Source organism: Diadema setosum, chromosome 5 (genome assembly GCF_964275005.1).
Source record: "Diadema setosum chromosome 5, eeDiaSeto1, whole genome shotgun sequence".
Classification (NCBI taxonomy): Eukaryota; Metazoa; Echinodermata; class Echinoidea; order Diadematoida; family Diadematidae; genus Diadema; species Diadema setosum.
In genome coordinates this window covers 13,668,940-13,688,283 of record NC_092689.1, presented here as the reverse complement: position 1 = coordinate 13,688,283, position 19,344 = coordinate 13,668,940, and the positions used below count along the sequence as shown (strand labels likewise).

Below are 19,344 nucleotides of genomic sequence, written 5' to 3'. Positions count from 1 at the left end.
GTTCGAATACTGCTCGAGTATGCACGCCCATGACTTTTTTAATCATGGCTACTACAAAAACACTGATCAATTGAGTGCTTATTTAAGTTGATGTAGGGTAATAAGCCAGTTCGTAATTACACTGTAGTTCATGTACACATTGGTACAAATGACCTATCTTTTCTCTCAGTTGGTTCGGCACTTAACTCTTTTTCAAAGTGGCATAATGCATAAAACTTGCCTGACATAACAATTTATGGAATTCATGTTCAAAAAAAGAATGAACTTTCATTTCGATCAGGGGATCAGAATACTCCCATCAGTTTATAATTTAGCAAGCATCCATTTCATTGTTTTGTATTGAATGCAGTAACAGCTTATTTCCTTTTATATTGCAAAATACCATTCTTGCTGTCAGGTGGATGTGCTGGCAAGCATCATTTAGATAAGGATCACATGAATAATCATCACATCACAGATGCTTATATCAGTGAATTTACAAACCAAAATGCCTGTTGGGACAAATGAACTTTTTCTGCTCATGCGCAAAGTGGAATTACGAACTGGTCTATTTGTCAGTTAGTTGCAAAGAAATTAGAGTTTTCAAAAAGACAGGATTTTAATTTTTGAAAGATTGTAGGCTTTTTTGTAAACTTGTCAATAGGGTTTGATACTTTTATGTTTTGTTTTTAAAAGAATTTCAACATCTTTCATTTTTACACTCTGAAAATTATGTACTTATACACCTAAATCATCTGGGTATATATTGAAACATATTCAGGGTCTCTTTGAGGAGTGGAGCTCTTTTTAGTCTTAAAAACATTCTTCTCTATCAATTGGGTTGATTAGTAAAATATTTGTTTAACATTTATTCATTTTACTATGTACTAAGCATCTCTCAAAATATTCAACACAAGATTCAGTGCCATCAGAACAGTTGTATGTCATCAATTTGTGTCACCCTGCTGTTAGTGGACATAATGTAACGCGAGTTACCGTAACGCGAGTTACCGATAAAAAGGCTCCCTACATTTTACCAGGTCATTGTTACTCAACTTTGATAGTGTTAATTCATGAGTCCTAACCCACTATCAATTCAAGGTAGGAAAACTTTTATCAGGATTGTCTAGTATGAGGAGACTTTCCAAAAAGAGGCCTTTATAGAATTGACCATGTCCTTTTTGTGTAACGCGAGTTACCAAAATTAAATGATTCAAGAATCCCAACATGTTTGTCCTTTATTTTTCTTTTTGGATTCATTTAGTTGGTGTATGTCTACTTAACCAATGATGAAAAAAGTAACTTGTGGATCCTTCCAATTACAAAGATATTGGCACATTATCCCATAAATGTACCCATTATTTGTAACGCGAGTTACCGTGGAATTGCCCTTATGATTTAGTACAGAGCATACCATTTTCAGAGGAATTCAAAGTTTATTTGATGAAAATCGGGTTAGGAATGACTGAAACATCCAAAAACAAGGTAAAACAAAGCGATCGTAATAAAGTGTGGGTCCCACACTTTATTAGAATTGCTCTTTTTTGATATCTCAGCCATTTCAAAACCAATTTTCATTAAATAAACGTCGAATTTCTCATAGAATTACATGCTCTTTCATATTTCATAAGAGGTTTCTCATTATCTCAATATTTCATAAGAGGTTTCTCATTATCTCACCAAGAATTGCTAGAAACCTGAAATTAGGTTTCAACCAAAACTATACGATCCCTTTAAACCCCTGATAGTGTGTGATTCACGCTGAGCGCTACAACAGCGCACACAATTACTAGAGTATTGTGTGCGCTGCTGTAGCGCTCAGCGTGAGTCACTATTATAGTCTGATGCAATAATGTCTATCTTGAGCTGTGATGCTGTATATTCACACTCGTGAAGCAATGCACCCATGTCCCACCTCCCTGCATGTACATAGTCCACAGTCATTCTGGGAATCCCCAACCTTCATTTTAGAGATTTTTATTGCGTAACATTTCATAGGTCAGCCCATGGACCTAGTGTAGGTCCATGGTCAGCCCAGGGAGGTGCTCACCTCCCTGGTCAGCCCAACGATCCTACGACTGCAGGCAGGCAGGTCTTATTTTGTACGAGGATCTTCAAACGCATCAATTTCAAAACCTTTCACAGATATTAGAGATCGTGCTGGCAAATCTGTCAAGGAGTGTGGACATATTTTTCCGTCACTGCTGACCGATGGACACCTTGAAAATATTATGTATAGTACACTACATGCAGTAGGAATTTCAATCGCCTGAACCCGGTGAACGAAAAGTCACAAATAAATCGGGTCTGAGCATATAGCCTGTACGTATGTATAACTGACGGTATTATTAAAACAGCTCACATTAGCGTTTCCACATTAGTGAGTATCTACAGTGTACATATCCACATGTACAGTGTAGGCCTATACTGTAATGACGTTCAATATTCACGAGTATTACGTAATTTTGATAAATAAGAACATGATATTATATTATCACAGTTATGTTCATTTCAATGTTATCCTACTATCGTTGTTATCGTCAGCATTGTCTTTATCATCATCGTAGTTATCATTTAAACAAATTGTACTTTATATTCGCTTTTACTCTTACACAAACAACAATGAACGTGTACAACGTGTACTTCCTATATACTGTATGCCAGTCTCCTAGTATATTCAAGGAGGTATTATACATGGAGTTCCAACTGGTTGTATTATTCAGACAGTTGTCAGATTTCTGTTGATGTACAAAAGAATTCCACAGGTGCACTTGTGCCCTTGATGATCGCTGTTCGACGCCGCCGTCTTGCTGAGCAATCTGAAGATTCATTTTGAACGTTATCATAATGTTTGCCATATTTTGCGTATTTATTTATTAAATGAAAGGAAATTTCACTTAATGATAAAGCATGTAAAACAAAAGTCAATTCCGTCCAGAAATTTGATCAAAAGTGAAAATCAGAGCTGTATCATGTGAAAATGTTTAAAACTGTACCATCCTGGAAAGCTGGTTTTATCACTTTTCCGCTTAATTTCCACAAATGAAACTAATATGGAATAATCTTCAAGTATAATTCATTTTTGACAGATATATCAGATTAGTGCCCGGGTATGCCCAGTCGAGTAATTTTCATCTCTATTTCAGCATTTTTTGCCCAATTTCTATTCGCGCATCCTCGTGTCTGTACCACCTACTTTTTATAAGAAGGGATAGCGAAAAGTAATTACCATCACAAAGACATATCTTCCTTTGAAAGTGGCTGGTGATTATGCAATGAGACACGAGTCAATTGTCTTCGTATCTGCGCGGCAGATCCTGTTTGGCACACGCTTCAAAATTTATTTTTGAGTGGCGGCTTCGAACATCTAGCAAAGGAAATAAGACGGTTGTGACTCCATTCTCTAGAACCTCCTTGGTATATTCTACATACTATAGGACACCAACTCACAGCTCTCTGCTAGCGCGAGATAATGTACATTAACATGGAACAAAGCGTCCAGTCTGCGTGAACATACACACACGCTGCGACTAAGCGAACTTACAATACAGACATCGTTGACAGCTAAAAGCAACTTAGACAATTGTTATAATGACGCGAAGAACAACAGCAACAACAGAAACGGAATCGTGGAATGAATGCTTTGCTCTAAAAAAAGAAGTTGGTTAAATTTTATGCATACTGAACTTCCTCTTATTATACTTTGCAACGGAAACGACCTACATTCAATTTACACGTGACACCAGGACTCCTGGATACCCCCCCCCCCCAAAAAAAAAAAAAAAAAAAAACGAAAGTGAAAATTAAGACCGGAAGTTGAACAAGGCTTTCGAGCAAATAACAGCGAATGTTCTAGTTTCGAATGTCCTGCTGTAGCGAAATGAAAAAAAAAAATAATGTATTCTTTAAACTGCCTCAGAGATAATGACCACGCTTCATATCGAACGTTCAGTTGAGCCAGTATAGACGTGATACTGTAAATATTTGCCATGCCAAAACGAAAAACTCCTCTTCATGTTCTGGTATACCGAAACACGACAGTGAAAGTTCCATTGAAATCATGCAAATGATAAAAAAAAAAGAAAATTACGCGTTTTCATGAAACACTGATATCTGTCATAATTAAAGACAAAATAGACGAGTCAATGATGTCATCACTTTATAATTCTCTCTCTGCTTTTCGAAGTAATATCATTGTTAACAATAGCGTTTCAATACATATGTGAAAAAAAACCATGTCAATTTATTTATTTTGGCAAAATACAACACAATATACAACTTACAAGTCATTACAAAGAAACAAATACATGCCAGGACTCCTAAGAAGCAATTATGTGCTTGTAGCTGGAGCCCACGAAAAGGTAAAATACAATCACCCAACACTTGTTGTGACATGGACCAATGCATACACAGGATCAGTCCAAATTGAGATAACACATATGTGTACATAATTCATCTGTTAACAATATATATATATATATATATATATATATATATATTACATAATTATATATATATATATATATATATATATATATATATATATATATATTATATATATATATTATATAATTATATATATATATATATATATATACATTGGCTTAATTTTTTGGCAGACACACACTCACACACACATTCATCCTAAGTGCACAGAGAATAAGAGATGACAGAAAGAAAGGCAGAGGAAGAAAGGACGTCTAGTCAGTCAGGGATACCATCTGTCTAAATATACTCTTTTTATATAGAACTTTAAATCTGGAAAATGTTGTACTAGATTTAAGGTCACCATCAATAGAATTCCATTCCTTGATACCTGTAAAACGAATAGACTGCAATCTTAAAGTTGAATAATTCAATACACTATATATCATTACAACTCCAAAATAGGTTGATGCGTGGAATGAGATTTCCCATGTCTATTTAATTTCCAGCAGAATTATATCTTTCCTTTCAGTAAAGAGTCAAAATGTGTTATTTGATTCGATTCCATGGACACTTTCACTGTTCTGTTTGTTCGATTACTAGTATCCTATAAGAATTGTATGATAAAGCTGTTATCATTATCGTTTCTTGAACCAACTCGTCGAGGGTGGTTTCACACATAACTCCTATACACTTGTACGCATGTGTGACGCAATATTTCCGTTATGCGTCAATAAAGACTGAGGGTATATGATTGCCTCACAAGGGATCCCATACCCCGTCACTGGGAACTGTTACAGTGGAAATAATGACATAGATTATGATATAATATTGACTACGATATTGAATAGGAATGGCAATGGTAACAGCTGCAGGAATACATATCGTTTCTTAGATAAGCTTCTCTTTGAAATGGAAATGAAAATTTCTCGAAATTTTTTTCGACTTTTCAGACCTACCATCTTCGTGTCATCTCACATCAAAAACTGCGGAGGATATACCCACGATGGCTGGGGACGTGGAACTTCGCTCCTGTCCTGTCGAGTAAGTAGAGTAAATTAGGGTCCTCAAAATTCAGATGGCCACAAATCATGAATACTCTTACTCACATGCACGATATCTAACGCAACGACGTCATAGAAAAAGCTGTTATTTTCACGAGGAAGTAATGTTCTGTTATGTAAATCATGAAATAAAGGGCGCAAGTTGAATGGGTAATGGTCCGTAGATGGTGAGTTTGAACCTTTTTGACAAAAATTCGTATGATCATCTCTTCGTGGCCATCATAATCACGATGTGATGCTCTATGTTTCATGTACTGAACCTTTTCGTTTTGTATGATGTCTTAGCATGCATTAGGCAATACAGGCATCTGTTCTTTCTACGCTGCATATAGAAAGTTTAAATGGACTGCGGCTCGGAGATATCGAAATGAACCCAATTAAGTTTTCCCAGGTTGATAAAAAAGAAACATATTTGATGTGTAATAGATATGACTTACACATTCTTTTGTCCGCCACAATTTCGAATCTCCAGTTGTACAAACGCCATTTGTTCAAGATAAAAGGCGTTACGTAACGGACATGTCATTGCGCAAATTCAGATAGCAAACGAAGAAGTCATGGGATGAGTGATTAGCTATCATCGCGTGCCCACGTGTTTACACGTCAATGCTGAAAGGAGGCAAGCCTCTTCTTCACTGATGCCGGCCTTCAGCGTCTGTAGGCAGTGCTATTCAAAGTTTTGCAACAAAGTCTTATTTACCACGATGAGTCATCATAGTGTCGTAAGCCCTGAAAATGACCAAACATTCCTATATTGTTGGCACACTGATTGCGTACGAAAGCCATGCCGTCGGGATCACACAGAGCATATAGAAATAACTTCAGTGTCAAAATAGAGAACCACATAAGCCAGTCAGTCATTACATCATTGCATGATTGGTCTCCTTGATTGAAATATCTTATAGGAATGAGGTGGCAATATAACAGCTGTGGTTTGAATCGTGTATGCCGAAAAATGTACTTTTCTCTCATCATTCTTTAACAACGGTAGAATAATCACCTAGGCATGTTTGCAATTATTTTACTAATTTCTCTAGAACAAGTGTACAAGCTATTGTACTTCACCGGCCTATTTGTTGTAACCATCGATTTGTTTCTCTGATGTACGATGGTAAAAAAATCATTCCGCCTTCAAACGACTTGTTCCAGAGATGCATGTTCAGTGGCGGACCCTTTTGTAAAAACAAAAGAAATAAAAAGAAAAAAGTGGGGGAGGGATGCGTGCGCCCCCCTTTAATTTTGTAAAGGCGCCCCCTCTTTACGGAATTCCTGGAACCGCCCCTGATGTTGCAAGTTCGAAAAAGGTTTGTTTCAATGATACGTGTCGAACCGTTGAAAAGGAAGTAGAATAAAAGCAGAGAACAATGTATAAATCGAAAGTTTCTTGATATTTTGTAGGCCTAATTCAAACCACATTACCTGCTCATTCTAGAAATAGCTAACAATAATAACGAATAAGATATCCATGTGTATATGAAAAAAAGATCCGTTCCTGCTTTCTTCGTTCTTTAAAGTCCATCCGGGTTGTCAGCTCTCGAGCTTCACAAACTCGCTGAATTGATGGGCCCTGATGATTTCAAGAAAGTTGGGCTGGACCTCGGAATCGAAGACGCAGCCTTGCGACGGTATGTGAGCGACCGGGGAAATTATCTCGAGGCGTCTTACTTCATGTTGACCGACTGGCTGAAGACCGTACCCGAAGCGCAGTCCAGAGATGTCCTGGTCAACACTCTTCAGAAGTGTCGGTTGGTTCAACTGGCTGACAAAGTTCGGAAAGGTGAGACCTAATATAGCGTATTTTACATGCCAGAAGATATTTGAGTTGACTTGAATGAATAGAGAGAAAAAAACAACAACAACAACAACAACAACAACAACAAGAAAACAGTATGGTCGAAGGAATGAGGTACTAAAGATAAGGAATTTTGAAATTTGTCACAGTATGCAGTGGGATGTCAGTCACAACAACCTAATATAGATTGGATCACGTCATGATCTTATCACGTCACAACTCTTCCAGTTGTTTTTACACAAAATCTTGTTTTTCGGACGATTTGTTTGTAGTTTAGTAACTGTAACATCTTCTCCTATGTAAGCCAGCATTGCTCAATATTCGTATCGCATATGATATCTAATGCGAAAGATAATAAAATGGTGTCGTAAAAAAAAAAATAGGAGGAAGGTAGTCCATTCATGACATCATCACCTCATCTAATTTGCATATGTAAAGTACTTCTACATCTCTATTTCGTGGAGATTTGTCAAAATTGAAAATCCCGTAAATTCCCTTTTTTTTTCATGCCTGTTACTCTATTAATCAAAGCTAGCTACAATGAGGGGCGGAATTGCCATTTAAGAATGACAATAGATTTTTGATATACACTTGTTTATTTATTTGTGTGTTTGTTTGTCCTTTTTTTTTTGCAGTAACAAGAAGTTTTATAAACTGTACAGTTATAGTAATTCCAAGTAGCTGGCACAGCACAATTTTTTTTAATCTAATTTCGTTCCCCGCGTATGAAGTATATACAAGGCTATTAGACATTGCAAACACAGAACTCACCACGTGAATAATTATAATTGAACAAGGTGTTTTGAGGTACTTAGGCCTACTATTGTGATTATTACTGGGAGTTCCGTCACGACGTTGCAGTGGTTCTCGCAGGGATATGAGAAGGCAACTTTTCGACATCCTTGCTTTTGATTTACAGTTTGCTTTAGTATACTCTGTGAGTACACCATGTACAGAGTATGTTTTGTGCCAGTCGTGTATTTCACAACGAGGTGTGTTTGTATGTGTGTGTGTGTGGGGGGGAGGGGGGGATCAAATGGTTCGAAAATTAACTGGCTTCCCTGACATCTATTTCTTCAATACGTCATTCAGCAAAATTGTTGGCTAAAGACAACATGAAGTGTCTTTCACATTTTTATTTGTACCAATGATATAAGTATCACGTGTAAATGTTGTTCTGTACTAGTATCGAGTGAATGTGATGAACATCACTGCGTACAAAAAAGTGTATGTTTGTCCTGACATTTTGCTGTAAATTCGTTCTAACAGGCCTTGTGGATCAGAAGTTTCCACCACTAACGGATGAACAGGTGGCCGAGTGCAAAAGAGATCTCGGGGAATTTTACCTGTCCCAACTATGCAAGATGAAAATCGATCCTCTTGGTATCGATTCATACGTTGAGTTCGAGCATATGTTCACCAATCTGTGCCTACTCGAAAAGCAGAAAGGGTCCAATCGGAAGAAGCCCCTTGACTACGAAAAACTTCTGACAACGAAGGTCAAGGGTCAGTTACCGAAACGTTTGCTGGTGGAAGGCGAGGGAGGCTCGGGAAAGACGACACTATGCGCGAAGATAGCCTGGGACTGGTCCAAAGGAGCGCTCTTTCAAGAATTCGACATGGTTGTTGTTGTGCCTCTTCGAGACGTGGAGCAGGATGAGAGCATCGGAGACATCACGAGGAGGTACCTCTCTGAAAGCAGCACGGTACATCCAAGGCAGATAGACGAGTACATCCTCACCAATCCTGGAAAGGTATTTGTCGTATTTGACGGCTTGGACGAATTCGACGGGGACCTGTCAAACTCGAGCAAGAGAACCATCGTCCAGATACTGCGCTCTGACCGATTCAAGAGGGGCACAGTACTTGTGACAACACGACCCTGGAAAGCGGATCAAATCCGATGGAATCTAGATCTTAGAGACGCGTATGCATTTATCGGAGTCGAGGGTTTCAGCAGAGAAAACGTGTCAACGTACATCAAGAAGTTCTTTGCGGAAGATCTTGCTACTGCTGATAGTTTGATCCAGTTTATCAGCGAGAGCGACGCTATTACAGAAAATATGGCCCCGTTTCCCATATATTCAGCGATGCTATGTCTGATGTGGCAAGACGGGACTGGTGAAAAACGTGAAATGATTCGCAAACTACAAACGTTCTCGCAGCTGTTCAAGGAAATGTTTTTGTTCCTGCAGGATCATTACATCTCAAAACACTGTAGAAACCTCACCGATCCTTTGCTAAATGAACAGTTCCAAGTCGTAGACGAATGTATGATGGAGATCAGCAAAGTGGCCTTCGCTGGGCTTCTCGAAAATAAACTCGCTTTCTCGCCTGCTGCTTTCAGCGAATGTGAAGAGGCGATAGAATTAGGTTGCAAGGTTGGTGTTCTGACTCAGGAAAGAGGAATCGCAACCCGGAGAGAGAGATACGACAGGAGGAAGTTACCCATGGTGTCAAAGGTCATGTTCCCTCACAAACTCTTCCAGGAGTACCTGGCGGGAATGCATCTGGCATCACTGTATGACACAGACCCGACAAAATATGCCAGGCTTCTTGACGTGGTCATTCTCCCCAAAGCCAGGGAGTTCCATTTCATGCTGTACTTTACCACGTCCCAAGATCAGAGAGTGGGCTTGGATATTCTCACGCGCATGTGCAGCAATGATGGACAACATCTCGGAATCAGGAAAGCCGGCGATCAGATCAAGCATTTCATCGTCGACACCGCCTTCGAATGCAACGACCAGTCGGCAGCTGGCGTTGTGCACGAGAAAATCCTAATGGGTTGTAAGGAGCTGCAAATATGCCAGGGTATGTCTGCGCATACAGCTCTGGCATACCTGTTCATCATGGAGAACCAGTACTTGGTATGTCAGCAAGGGACTGTAAACCCTAAAGACGTTTGAAATTAAGAAAAACATTAATTATGATCCGTTGGCTCATACAACTAACCAGATAAATTATGTAACGTGATGACATATAGCCAATGTCTTCTAAAAGTGGCTGCTCGATTTTGTTGATTAATGCTGAAAATCATTGTTTAAGAGCGAGTCTTCTGAGAATGGACACATTACTTTAAGACTAATAATTAATGAGAGCCAATAGTTCCCTCTGGAACGTGATGCAATCCTCATGTTTGCAAAGTAGTCATTTGAAATCACACGTAGATCTGCATATGTGTATATACCATTTTTCCATCTGTGACGTGCTTGATGCATGAAAATCTAAGCGAGGTCATTTCCATCCAATGTCTCGATCAAGGAGAAACTCGAGCTGAAGAAGTCCTGTGGACGCACAGTCTCCCGGGAGCTTGCCGAAGAGATATGTTCCACCTCGTCGCTCAAGTATGTCAAGATAGGGGAATATGTCCCTCTGTCATTCCACCCAGACTTCTACAGTATCCTAGCGCAGGACTCTCCTTCGTCCAAGGTAAGAGAGATGTTTGGTTTGTAGTTAATTTTATAAATGGTTCCTTTACTTTATTTGCCGGCCTTTCGAAATGAGTCTTTTCCATCAAGCAATCAGGTTGTATGTTATGATCCCACAACTGTAACCTGTAAAATTTGTAATTTGCAAGTTACTACAGTATATTGTTTTGTACCTGTCTTGGAAAATTCATGACTTGAATTAAATGTACCATTTGAAAAAACACCAAAATTCTAGTTGATATAAAGAATACAAAAACTGTTTGTATATATGTCCTTTGAAAAATGGTCAGAAGAGTGCTTCCAAAACGTTTTCATCCTCTCTTCGTTTAAAATGTGCGTGTGAAATGAAAAATAAGGTTACACGTCAACCAGTGCGAATTTATAAGCAGTGAAGATTTTGTTTTTGTTTTTGTTTATTTGTTTTTATTTACTTTTGACGAAAACTATGAACTGTATTGGTCAACATTTATAGCATGGTCACCATCCATAATGAATTACTCTCCGAATTTTACTGTCACGTAGAGAGATTAAGATTATTTCAGTTATCAAAACTTGTGTCTTCAATACGAATTTGTTCGCGACGCTCTTTTTTAATCAGTGACTGAAGTCAACATTGCGCAACATTGTCAAAATAACGGTCTTAATTTGGAACAAAGGTGGCATTTCCATCTTCTGATTACAGGTGCATACGTTTGAACTACGTGGGATGTTTCTCCACGATCAAGAACTGGCCTCCCAGCATCTGGCTACGTTTTTATGTACAGCGCCTTCTCTGAGAAATGTGACCCTTTGCAAGACACAACTTCACGACGCTTTCTTTGCCGCGTGTGTGTCGCGCGTGTGGAACTGTAAGGTATGTGCATTTTCCTCATTTGCTCCCTTATGTGTAAGTATAATAGCATCAAATTACACCCCCCCCCGTCACCCCCTGACGTCATAAATAAACAACATCTGCGATGTAAATACATCTGCGATGTAAACTTTGCTTCTATTTTCCTGATACAAAAATCAAGTGATTATTATTATTTTTTATTATTATTATCATATTTATCATCATTATTATTATTGTTATTATTATAGATATTATTATCATTATTTTTACGACTGGTCAGATTTTTCAGTTAGTAGAGTTAATCATTATAATCATTCATATTCAGGATTTGCAAATGTCAAATGTCAAAAATAGTATGTCGCCATGAAAAGGACCATATTATGAAATCAAAGTCTCGTTTTGTCATGTGACTTTGCAGATCGAAAATATAGTGATACGATGGCTCGACCTCAGTGATCGGGAGTCCGCCTCACGGAACATAGCCCTCTTCCTTCTCTCGCTGCGAGCTCTCTCCCACGTGTTCCTTCGCGACACGGAGTTGCATGATTCCTTCTACTCAATGATGCGGTCTAATGCTCCCTCCTGCAAGGTAATTCACGCCAGTGATAGTGAGGTCGCTGCCTGCGATCTGTCCAAAGTGAGGCTCCTTTGATAGATGAAAACGGGATATAGAAATGGAACGGTGGGCCGTATATTTTGATGAAACGATAGGAATTCGTGTCCTTGATTGATAGCCAGGGATACGTGATTTCATGTGTTGCTCAAAATTTGAAAGGCCTAGTCTACTTGATTAGCGTGTGATGAGTCGTTACTAGCGACATGCATTATCCATCCAGTATACATGAATTGGATTACATTACGGGTTACGGATATTTCTTGATGAACAAACTGGATATGACTTTATTTTTGAGGACGCAATTTTATATCAACTCACCAATTCTTGCATTGTATCGTGCTTCGAGAAATGTTGAATAGATCACTTTATAAAAAAAGTCGGTAACATCGGCCGAAGATATGACTTAGTCCAGTTAAAACTACGCCAAATTTGTTTTCAAAGTCGTATATGATGACGAGAACAAATGCAAAGTTGTTGTTTACCGCCGCCATGATTAGAAAGTGTTGTTGCTGTTTCAATTCCTCAGAATAAAATCGGCCATTACTATCACGTTTCACGCAAACACACGCGTGCTCACGGATGACGTGTTTCACGTGTGAATAAAGTTACTCATAAAGGTGTTCCCTTTTATCCATTCACCGTCAGATCAAGTCGATGACGGCGTCGTGGATTAGGTTACGTGATCGCGAGTCGGCGTCGGAGGACCTGGCGTGGTGCATCGCTCGGTTGCCCTGTCTGGAAGACGTGACGTTCTGTCACCTGCAGCCCCACGACACCTTCTACTCGATCACGGCTTCGAACGTCGCAACATCGCAGGTTAGCTGGGCAGTAAATGCTCATATCGATCATATCGATATCATAACTACTCGATCTTGAAGTATTGATATCGTCGATATCGTGTGTGTGTGTGTGTGTGTGTGTGTTTTTTTTTTTTTTTTTGGGGGGGGGGAGTTTATTATTGTCAGTCCAATTCTCAAACATTAAGTTGTGAAGCTATATAGTCGACATAGTGTAGACCTTTTTTGGACTGAAAATGCGTATTTTTTCACTTTTAAGGCGTTAATTCAATGTACATATCGAATGAAACAGAAAATGGACAAAATGTGAGCAAAATAGAATACATTTTGTACGTGTTTTTGTTGATTTTTTTTTTTTTTTTTGAGCTTGCGTTGAGTTTGATAGGGTGTATACTCCATCTCTTTGTGCAAAAATCCTTGTTGGTAATCAAATCTCAAATGCATCTAACTACATGCCTCTCGGTATCAAAATGCCTCTTGGCAGATACAGTCAATTTCAGTAGAATGCTGTTTTTCCATTAATCAACGTTGATTAATATATATATATATATATATACATATATATATATATATATATACACACATATATATATATATATATATATATATATCAACGTTGGAATTTTCCACGTGTTGGACTTCGAATTTTATAATTATAAGAAGAATGAGTCTCAAATACGCCATCTGTAGATCCAACAAACAGATAAAAACCTTCTTGTTGGATCTACAAATGTCCTATTTGAGACTCATTCTTATATATATATTAAGTATATATACACGTTAGAAATTTTATTTTGGTATGTATTTTGAAAAGGTATTTCATTCGAAACGAAGATTAAATATGTTTCTTTCAACTTGTGTATCCTTTGTAGTCTGTATCCATATGCTTCCGTCCAAAAAAACAAAAAACAAACAGATATCCGGAGTTATCTGTTTGGGGACGGAAATATACCTTACTTGCCTTGGATACGTGTAAATATTTGATCGAGATAAAGCACGTGTTTTGATGAACTCTACGTGTTTACGTGTTACTTGTTAAGTGTTAATTGCGCAATTGGCGCAGTGTGACTCTTCAGTTAAATCCCTTTACAATTCCTGTTGATCGGGTATATCGAAACTGGAGTAATGCAGTAATTCGACACATTGGAGATAAGATTTATATTATCCGAATGTCAAATGAAAGATAAGCTCAAGTTCAGCGCGATACAATAGTACTATGTTCATAAAGACTTTTTCCTCGATCTTGTCCAGTCATCTCGAATTATATGTGTGGCATAGTATACCAGCGTCCTTATCTATCAAAGTTTACGGGATCTTCGCTCTCAAAACATTCCACTTCGACACATTTTGACAGATAAAAGAAAAAGGTCATCGAACTTTGTATACTACTGTTTCACCCATTTACGTCATGTCAAGAAATGGTAATAATGGCGGAGAACTGAATAGCAGGATTTACATACATTATTCTAGTTCGTTTTTTTTTTTTTTTTTTTTTTTTGCAGTGATTGAAGGCATCTTTTGGAGCAATGGGGCTGTAGCCATCTTTATTAACTTTGAAGCGAAAAGATGTTAATATTTCTCTTAAAGTCTCGAAAAAAATCTAAGGTTTGAGTTATAAAGGTAAAAAATCGCATTCGTCTAAAAATAAATTCTATTTTGTTCAACGTTTGAAAGAGGGATCTCCACTTCGCGCTCAGATTACTACGTAAATGGAGCGTGATGAGAGAAACAATTTTATGCGGATGAATGAAGGTTAGGTTAGGAGACATCCTTGTCCTCTTGCATCAATGTATCAATGTCTAAAACGGAATTGTATTTTTGCTGGGCCTAGGTGCAATCACTCACTCTGAGGTACATGGCTATGCCTCTGCGTTATCTATTGATGTTCCTCTCGTTGCCGCGTCTCAAGGCTCTCACCCTGATCCATGTCAACGCTGAGCCGGCTCAGGATTCGACAGAGCAGGTTTGTACAACTCAGCTATGTGGGATGTCAGAATGTTTGTTTGTCCTTCGTCCACTCCTGCCATGATACAATGTAATGATTCGGCTTAATAATGCGGTGTAACCTTCACAATAATACAGTGATGATCGAAATGAAAAATGTATCCAGGGAGGTGTCGTCTCCCTGATGTGTAGGCCTATCTATACATTTTGTTTTAATGTCTATAGTGCTCATATATTATATGTATAGTGCATATTATAGAATTTTGAAATGTCCTGTATTATGGCCAACAAATATGTTAAGTGTAAATTGCGTGTATGGACCCCGGCGTAGGCCTTTTCGAAAAAGCAGTGATATTAAACACTGAAGAGGATACCCTGGGTGAATATCACCATGAAATTCATTTAAATTTTACGTTAGATTACTCGCCTTCCAACATCAATATTATATAGGGATGATGTAGATAATTCAAATGTTCCTTGTTTTCGCACATAATGAACGAGACATGTATTTTGCAAAAGAGAATCATCTGTATGTGTTTATCTGATTTCCACAGGGACTCGATGCGGACAGCACTACCAGTGCAGAGGTGGATCTGGTTGTTGACGATTGGACACTGGCGAGATGGCACGAAACCGAACTAATGAGGGCGCTTCAGAGTGTGCGTAGAGTCACCCTCCGAATCTTCGAGGTCGTCAGGCCAGACACTCTCCGTCAGTTGCTGTTGCTCGATATCGCCGAGCTCGTGATCGAGCCCCACGACCGTGTTTCGCTGCTGCGGTCCTCGACAGGTGCGGCCATGCTCTGCCAAGTTCTTCTTGACCAGTTCCCCGGTCTTCGTGACTTGACGATCAGGAGGGTTACGTTTGGAAATAACCAAGCAGAGGAAGCACTTCAGACCCTGAGGAATCACCCAACTCTCGAGCGTGTCAGGTATCCAGTTTGTAGAGCCGCCACTTTCCTTCATGTCTGCAGGAAGCTTCCCAAAAATCCTAGTACTTGTATCTCATTCACATCATGATTAGAGCACATAATCATATGTCTCCCTGGTTTGGAATTACTCTTGCTCATTGAGAGGCATTGAATTCCTTATCATCAAAATTATTAATTCTTGGAGCCCCCATAATGTTCGATGTATGAAAATATGCTGTTTATGATGAATTTCTCGGTGATCTACTCGCAGAACCTGACATGTATTAACTCTACTCTCATTGTCTTTTAGTTTTTTTTTTATGTATTTTGGCTTTGTATAACGCCGTTTAAAAACATTTTATACACAGACAGTTTTGTCAGGTGTACCCTTGCTCTGTATACTTCGATTACGGATTATCAATTGGATTAACAATAGGATTTGAATATCGAATAATGAAGTATTAGAATAACTGACACCTTTCTTATTCATTAATTTTGCACAAAATACCGATGACAATGGCAACAAACGATCGAGTAATTTGAGGAGAAAATTTGGTGTTTTCGGGTTGATTCCCATTCAAGTTTTTCCTGGTTCAAAAAATTTCAATTTTCAGATTGCAAGTCAAAAGATATCTCACAAAGAGTTTTAGCGCAAATGACATATTTATTACAGGTGCTTTGTCTCTTTGGTTTGTTGCGAGTCGAAAAGTATTTTGAACGTCGGCGAAAATGGGCAGATTGCAGTGGAAAATGACAAACTGGTAACGCATGTGTGCATGTATACCGTAAACATAAACTCTATGACACTCTTTTCATCCCAGTTATTAAAAGAATAAGCAAAGAAAATCCTTCATAGACCATGCATAGTGAGGATATTATGACGAGCAGGTAAAGGTGCGCATTTTACCTCATGATATGACAAAGGAAGGAATGGAATTAAACGGAAGTCACGTTCTTCTAAGCAGCATCAAGTTATGTTCATGTAATATCTTATGTATGATATGAACAATTTCATGTAGGTATTCATTTTGTATACATAAAGAAAGAGGGATTGGAAGGAGAGAGGTGTATGTGAGAGAGTGTGTACTACCTCAATTTATCGACAGATGACGTCATGTTTACGATAAACTGCGTTTACATTCCTACTTTCAGCATGATTGAGTGTTGCACGAACGACGAATTTGACTGTCAAGCTGCTGAACACTTCAGTCGAGGTTTCACGATCGAGCACGGGCCTGTAAGTTCATATTAGTTTATACCATCTTTCGACTGCCCTGGCCATCATGAGGGACATTTTCTTCTTTTTTTTCACAATCGTTTTGACATCGATATTAATGATTGATTAATTGATCAAAATCATTATACTTCAATAAATGTCAGTGTAAAAATACATGTGTAATAGCTTTAAGTAACAATAAAATCAAGTTATCATATTGCAGAGCGTGATCCAACAAGGAAAGTCCAGTAAAAACGAGGTCAGTAGTCGAAGTCAATAAACTTCGTAAAAACTTTGATTGGAGGTCATGTACCCATGACAGAAAAAAAGACCACTTTGGATATCCCTGTCGACCACATGCTGCTGTCACATTACTTCAGTGAAAAAGACTCCACAAAATAGTGTGTGTGTGTGTGTGTGTGTTTCTAAAATCGCATCAAGCACATTTCTAGTTTTGCATCATGCCTCCATGTGCATCCACAAGCCTGTGACTACTCATCACTAATCCGTTGTCATATACATTTTCAGGACGATCCAGAACTGTCTTCGTCGATGGAGGATGAATGATATCACAGCGTGAACACATTCGACTTCGGAATTACCCAAACCAGATCACAGAGACAGAACGAAAATAACATCGGAACCAAGAGTGTTTGAAGTGATATACATTTGTATATAAGAGTGCTGTCATAGCGATCTCCATAATATCTATGCAGTTTTGTCAAACAGTTCGCCTGATACATCATTTTCATATCAAATGTCTGTCTCTTCAAAAGGATGGTACGTGTGTACTTTTGGTTGAGATGGTGCTTCAGGTCCTTAACTTTTCTTTTGTAAGAAGTGAGAAACCGCACCTGTGAAATATGAAAAGAGCGTGCAATTCAAAGAGGACTTCAGTTTATTTGATCGAAATCGATTTTGAAATGACTGAGATATCCAAGCACAAAGTGGTCCTAATAAAAGGTTTAACCCAACTTTTATTAAAACCACTTTGTTTTACTTTGTTTTTGAATATCGATGCTTATCCATTTCAAAGCCGATGTTCATCAAATAAGCGTTGATTTCCTTTTAGAACTGAATGCTTTTTCATATTTCATAAGTAGTGTCTCGTTATCTCATACACACACGCACGCACACGCACGCACGGACACACGCAAAATCTGAAACCCCATCTTAACCAAAACTAGCGCTCTTCCACATTGAACCTGAGGCTTTCCTACCGCTTTTGTGATATAACTCTATTCTGAGTTCCCTCCATTAGGTTTCTTAATATTTTCACATTGGTTCTCAGGATTCCTCACGTCTTCCAATCGCATATTGTTACTCTCATATTCTCGCGCAACAAGTATTTAAAGGGGGTATCTCACTGAGCGGCGAACGTTTGCGAACGTAGCGAATTTGGGATTTTGCCAGGATTCGTAAAGGGTTGCAAAAGGTTCGTTAACAGTTGCAAGAAAGTTCGCAAACGGTTTTTATTGTCGCAAGCAGTTTTTCTTGTCGCAAAGAAATTTTGAACATGTTCAAAATTTCTTTGCGAATTTGTATTTTCGCTAACAGTTGCAAACATTCGCAAAACACTCGTAAGAATTCGCAAACGTTCGTAATACGGTGTCGACGTGTCGTAACATTTTTATTTGATTCGCCACTGCTAGCGAACAAGTAACCATATAATTATGGTTCCTATATAAAAGCTCCTGCATGGAAGAGGCAAGGTTACAATCCACTCTAAGAAGTTCTTGAAGCTCTTGACATCTCCATCATGTTATTGCTGCAAAAGCATTTCATATTGACCAAAGTCTGTCCTCTGCAACAACCACACTCTGATCCAAACAGTCTTTCTTTTCTTCTTCCTTTCTTGTTTTTCTTCGCTGCGCGATAGCTGTAGCAGCAGCCAGGCAAAGCTGCTCTTCAAGGATAGCAGCACGTTGAGCCTCTTCTTGGCAGAAATTCATTTCCATATTCTGGAAATCCATCTTGAACGGTGGTCACAAGAGATCTGAATGCATGCAGTGGAAGATTGTACGTTCGTTTTATGGGTCTGACTATACAAAATCGCCTGGTACTTTCCAGGTCCCAAAACATTCGCAAATTGTCGCGAGGGATTTGCAAACAGTTGCTAATATTTGCAAAACTGTCGCTAACATTTGCAAAACTCTCGCTAACATTTGCTAACACTCGCTAATAGTCGCCACCTGTGTTTCGCAAACACTTCGCAAACATTCGCTCAAGTGTTGCTAATTGTCGCTAAACATCGCTAAAAGTCGCTAACTGTCGCTAATGTCAGAAGCGAACCTTGATTTTTCGCAAACATTCGTCAGAAAAGTTGGCGAATCTCAAA

General features: G+C 38.6%; 2 protein-coding genes across 2 annotated transcripts; both read left to right on the top strand.

The window, feature by feature from the left end:
* The first annotated feature begins 5,360 nt into the window (after positions 1-5,360).
* Positions 5,361-14,214, top strand: LOC140228531 (baculoviral IAP repeat-containing protein 1-like). The gene is made up of 8 exons (XM_072308763.1): positions 5,361-5,448; positions 6,983-7,245; positions 8,530-10,130; positions 10,525-10,692; positions 11,374-11,544; positions 11,942-12,112; positions 12,785-12,955; positions 14,188-14,214. The coding sequence occupies exons 1-8, from the start codon at positions 5,411-5,413 to the stop codon at positions 14,212-14,214; spliced, it is 2,610 nt and encodes an 869-aa protein (XP_072164864.1). The 5' UTR covers positions 5,361-5,410.
* A 557-nt stretch (positions 14,215-14,771) lies between these two features.
* Positions 14,772-18,135, top strand: LOC140228372 (uncharacterized). The gene is made up of 4 exons (XM_072308596.1): positions 14,772-14,899; positions 15,435-15,811; positions 16,943-17,027; positions 17,535-18,135. The coding sequence occupies exons 1-4, from the start codon at positions 14,792-14,794 to the stop codon at positions 17,571-17,573; spliced, it is 609 nt and encodes a 202-aa protein (XP_072164697.1). The 5' UTR covers positions 14,772-14,791; the 3' UTR covers positions 17,574-18,135.
* Positions 18,136-19,344: the final 1,209 nt, after the last annotated feature.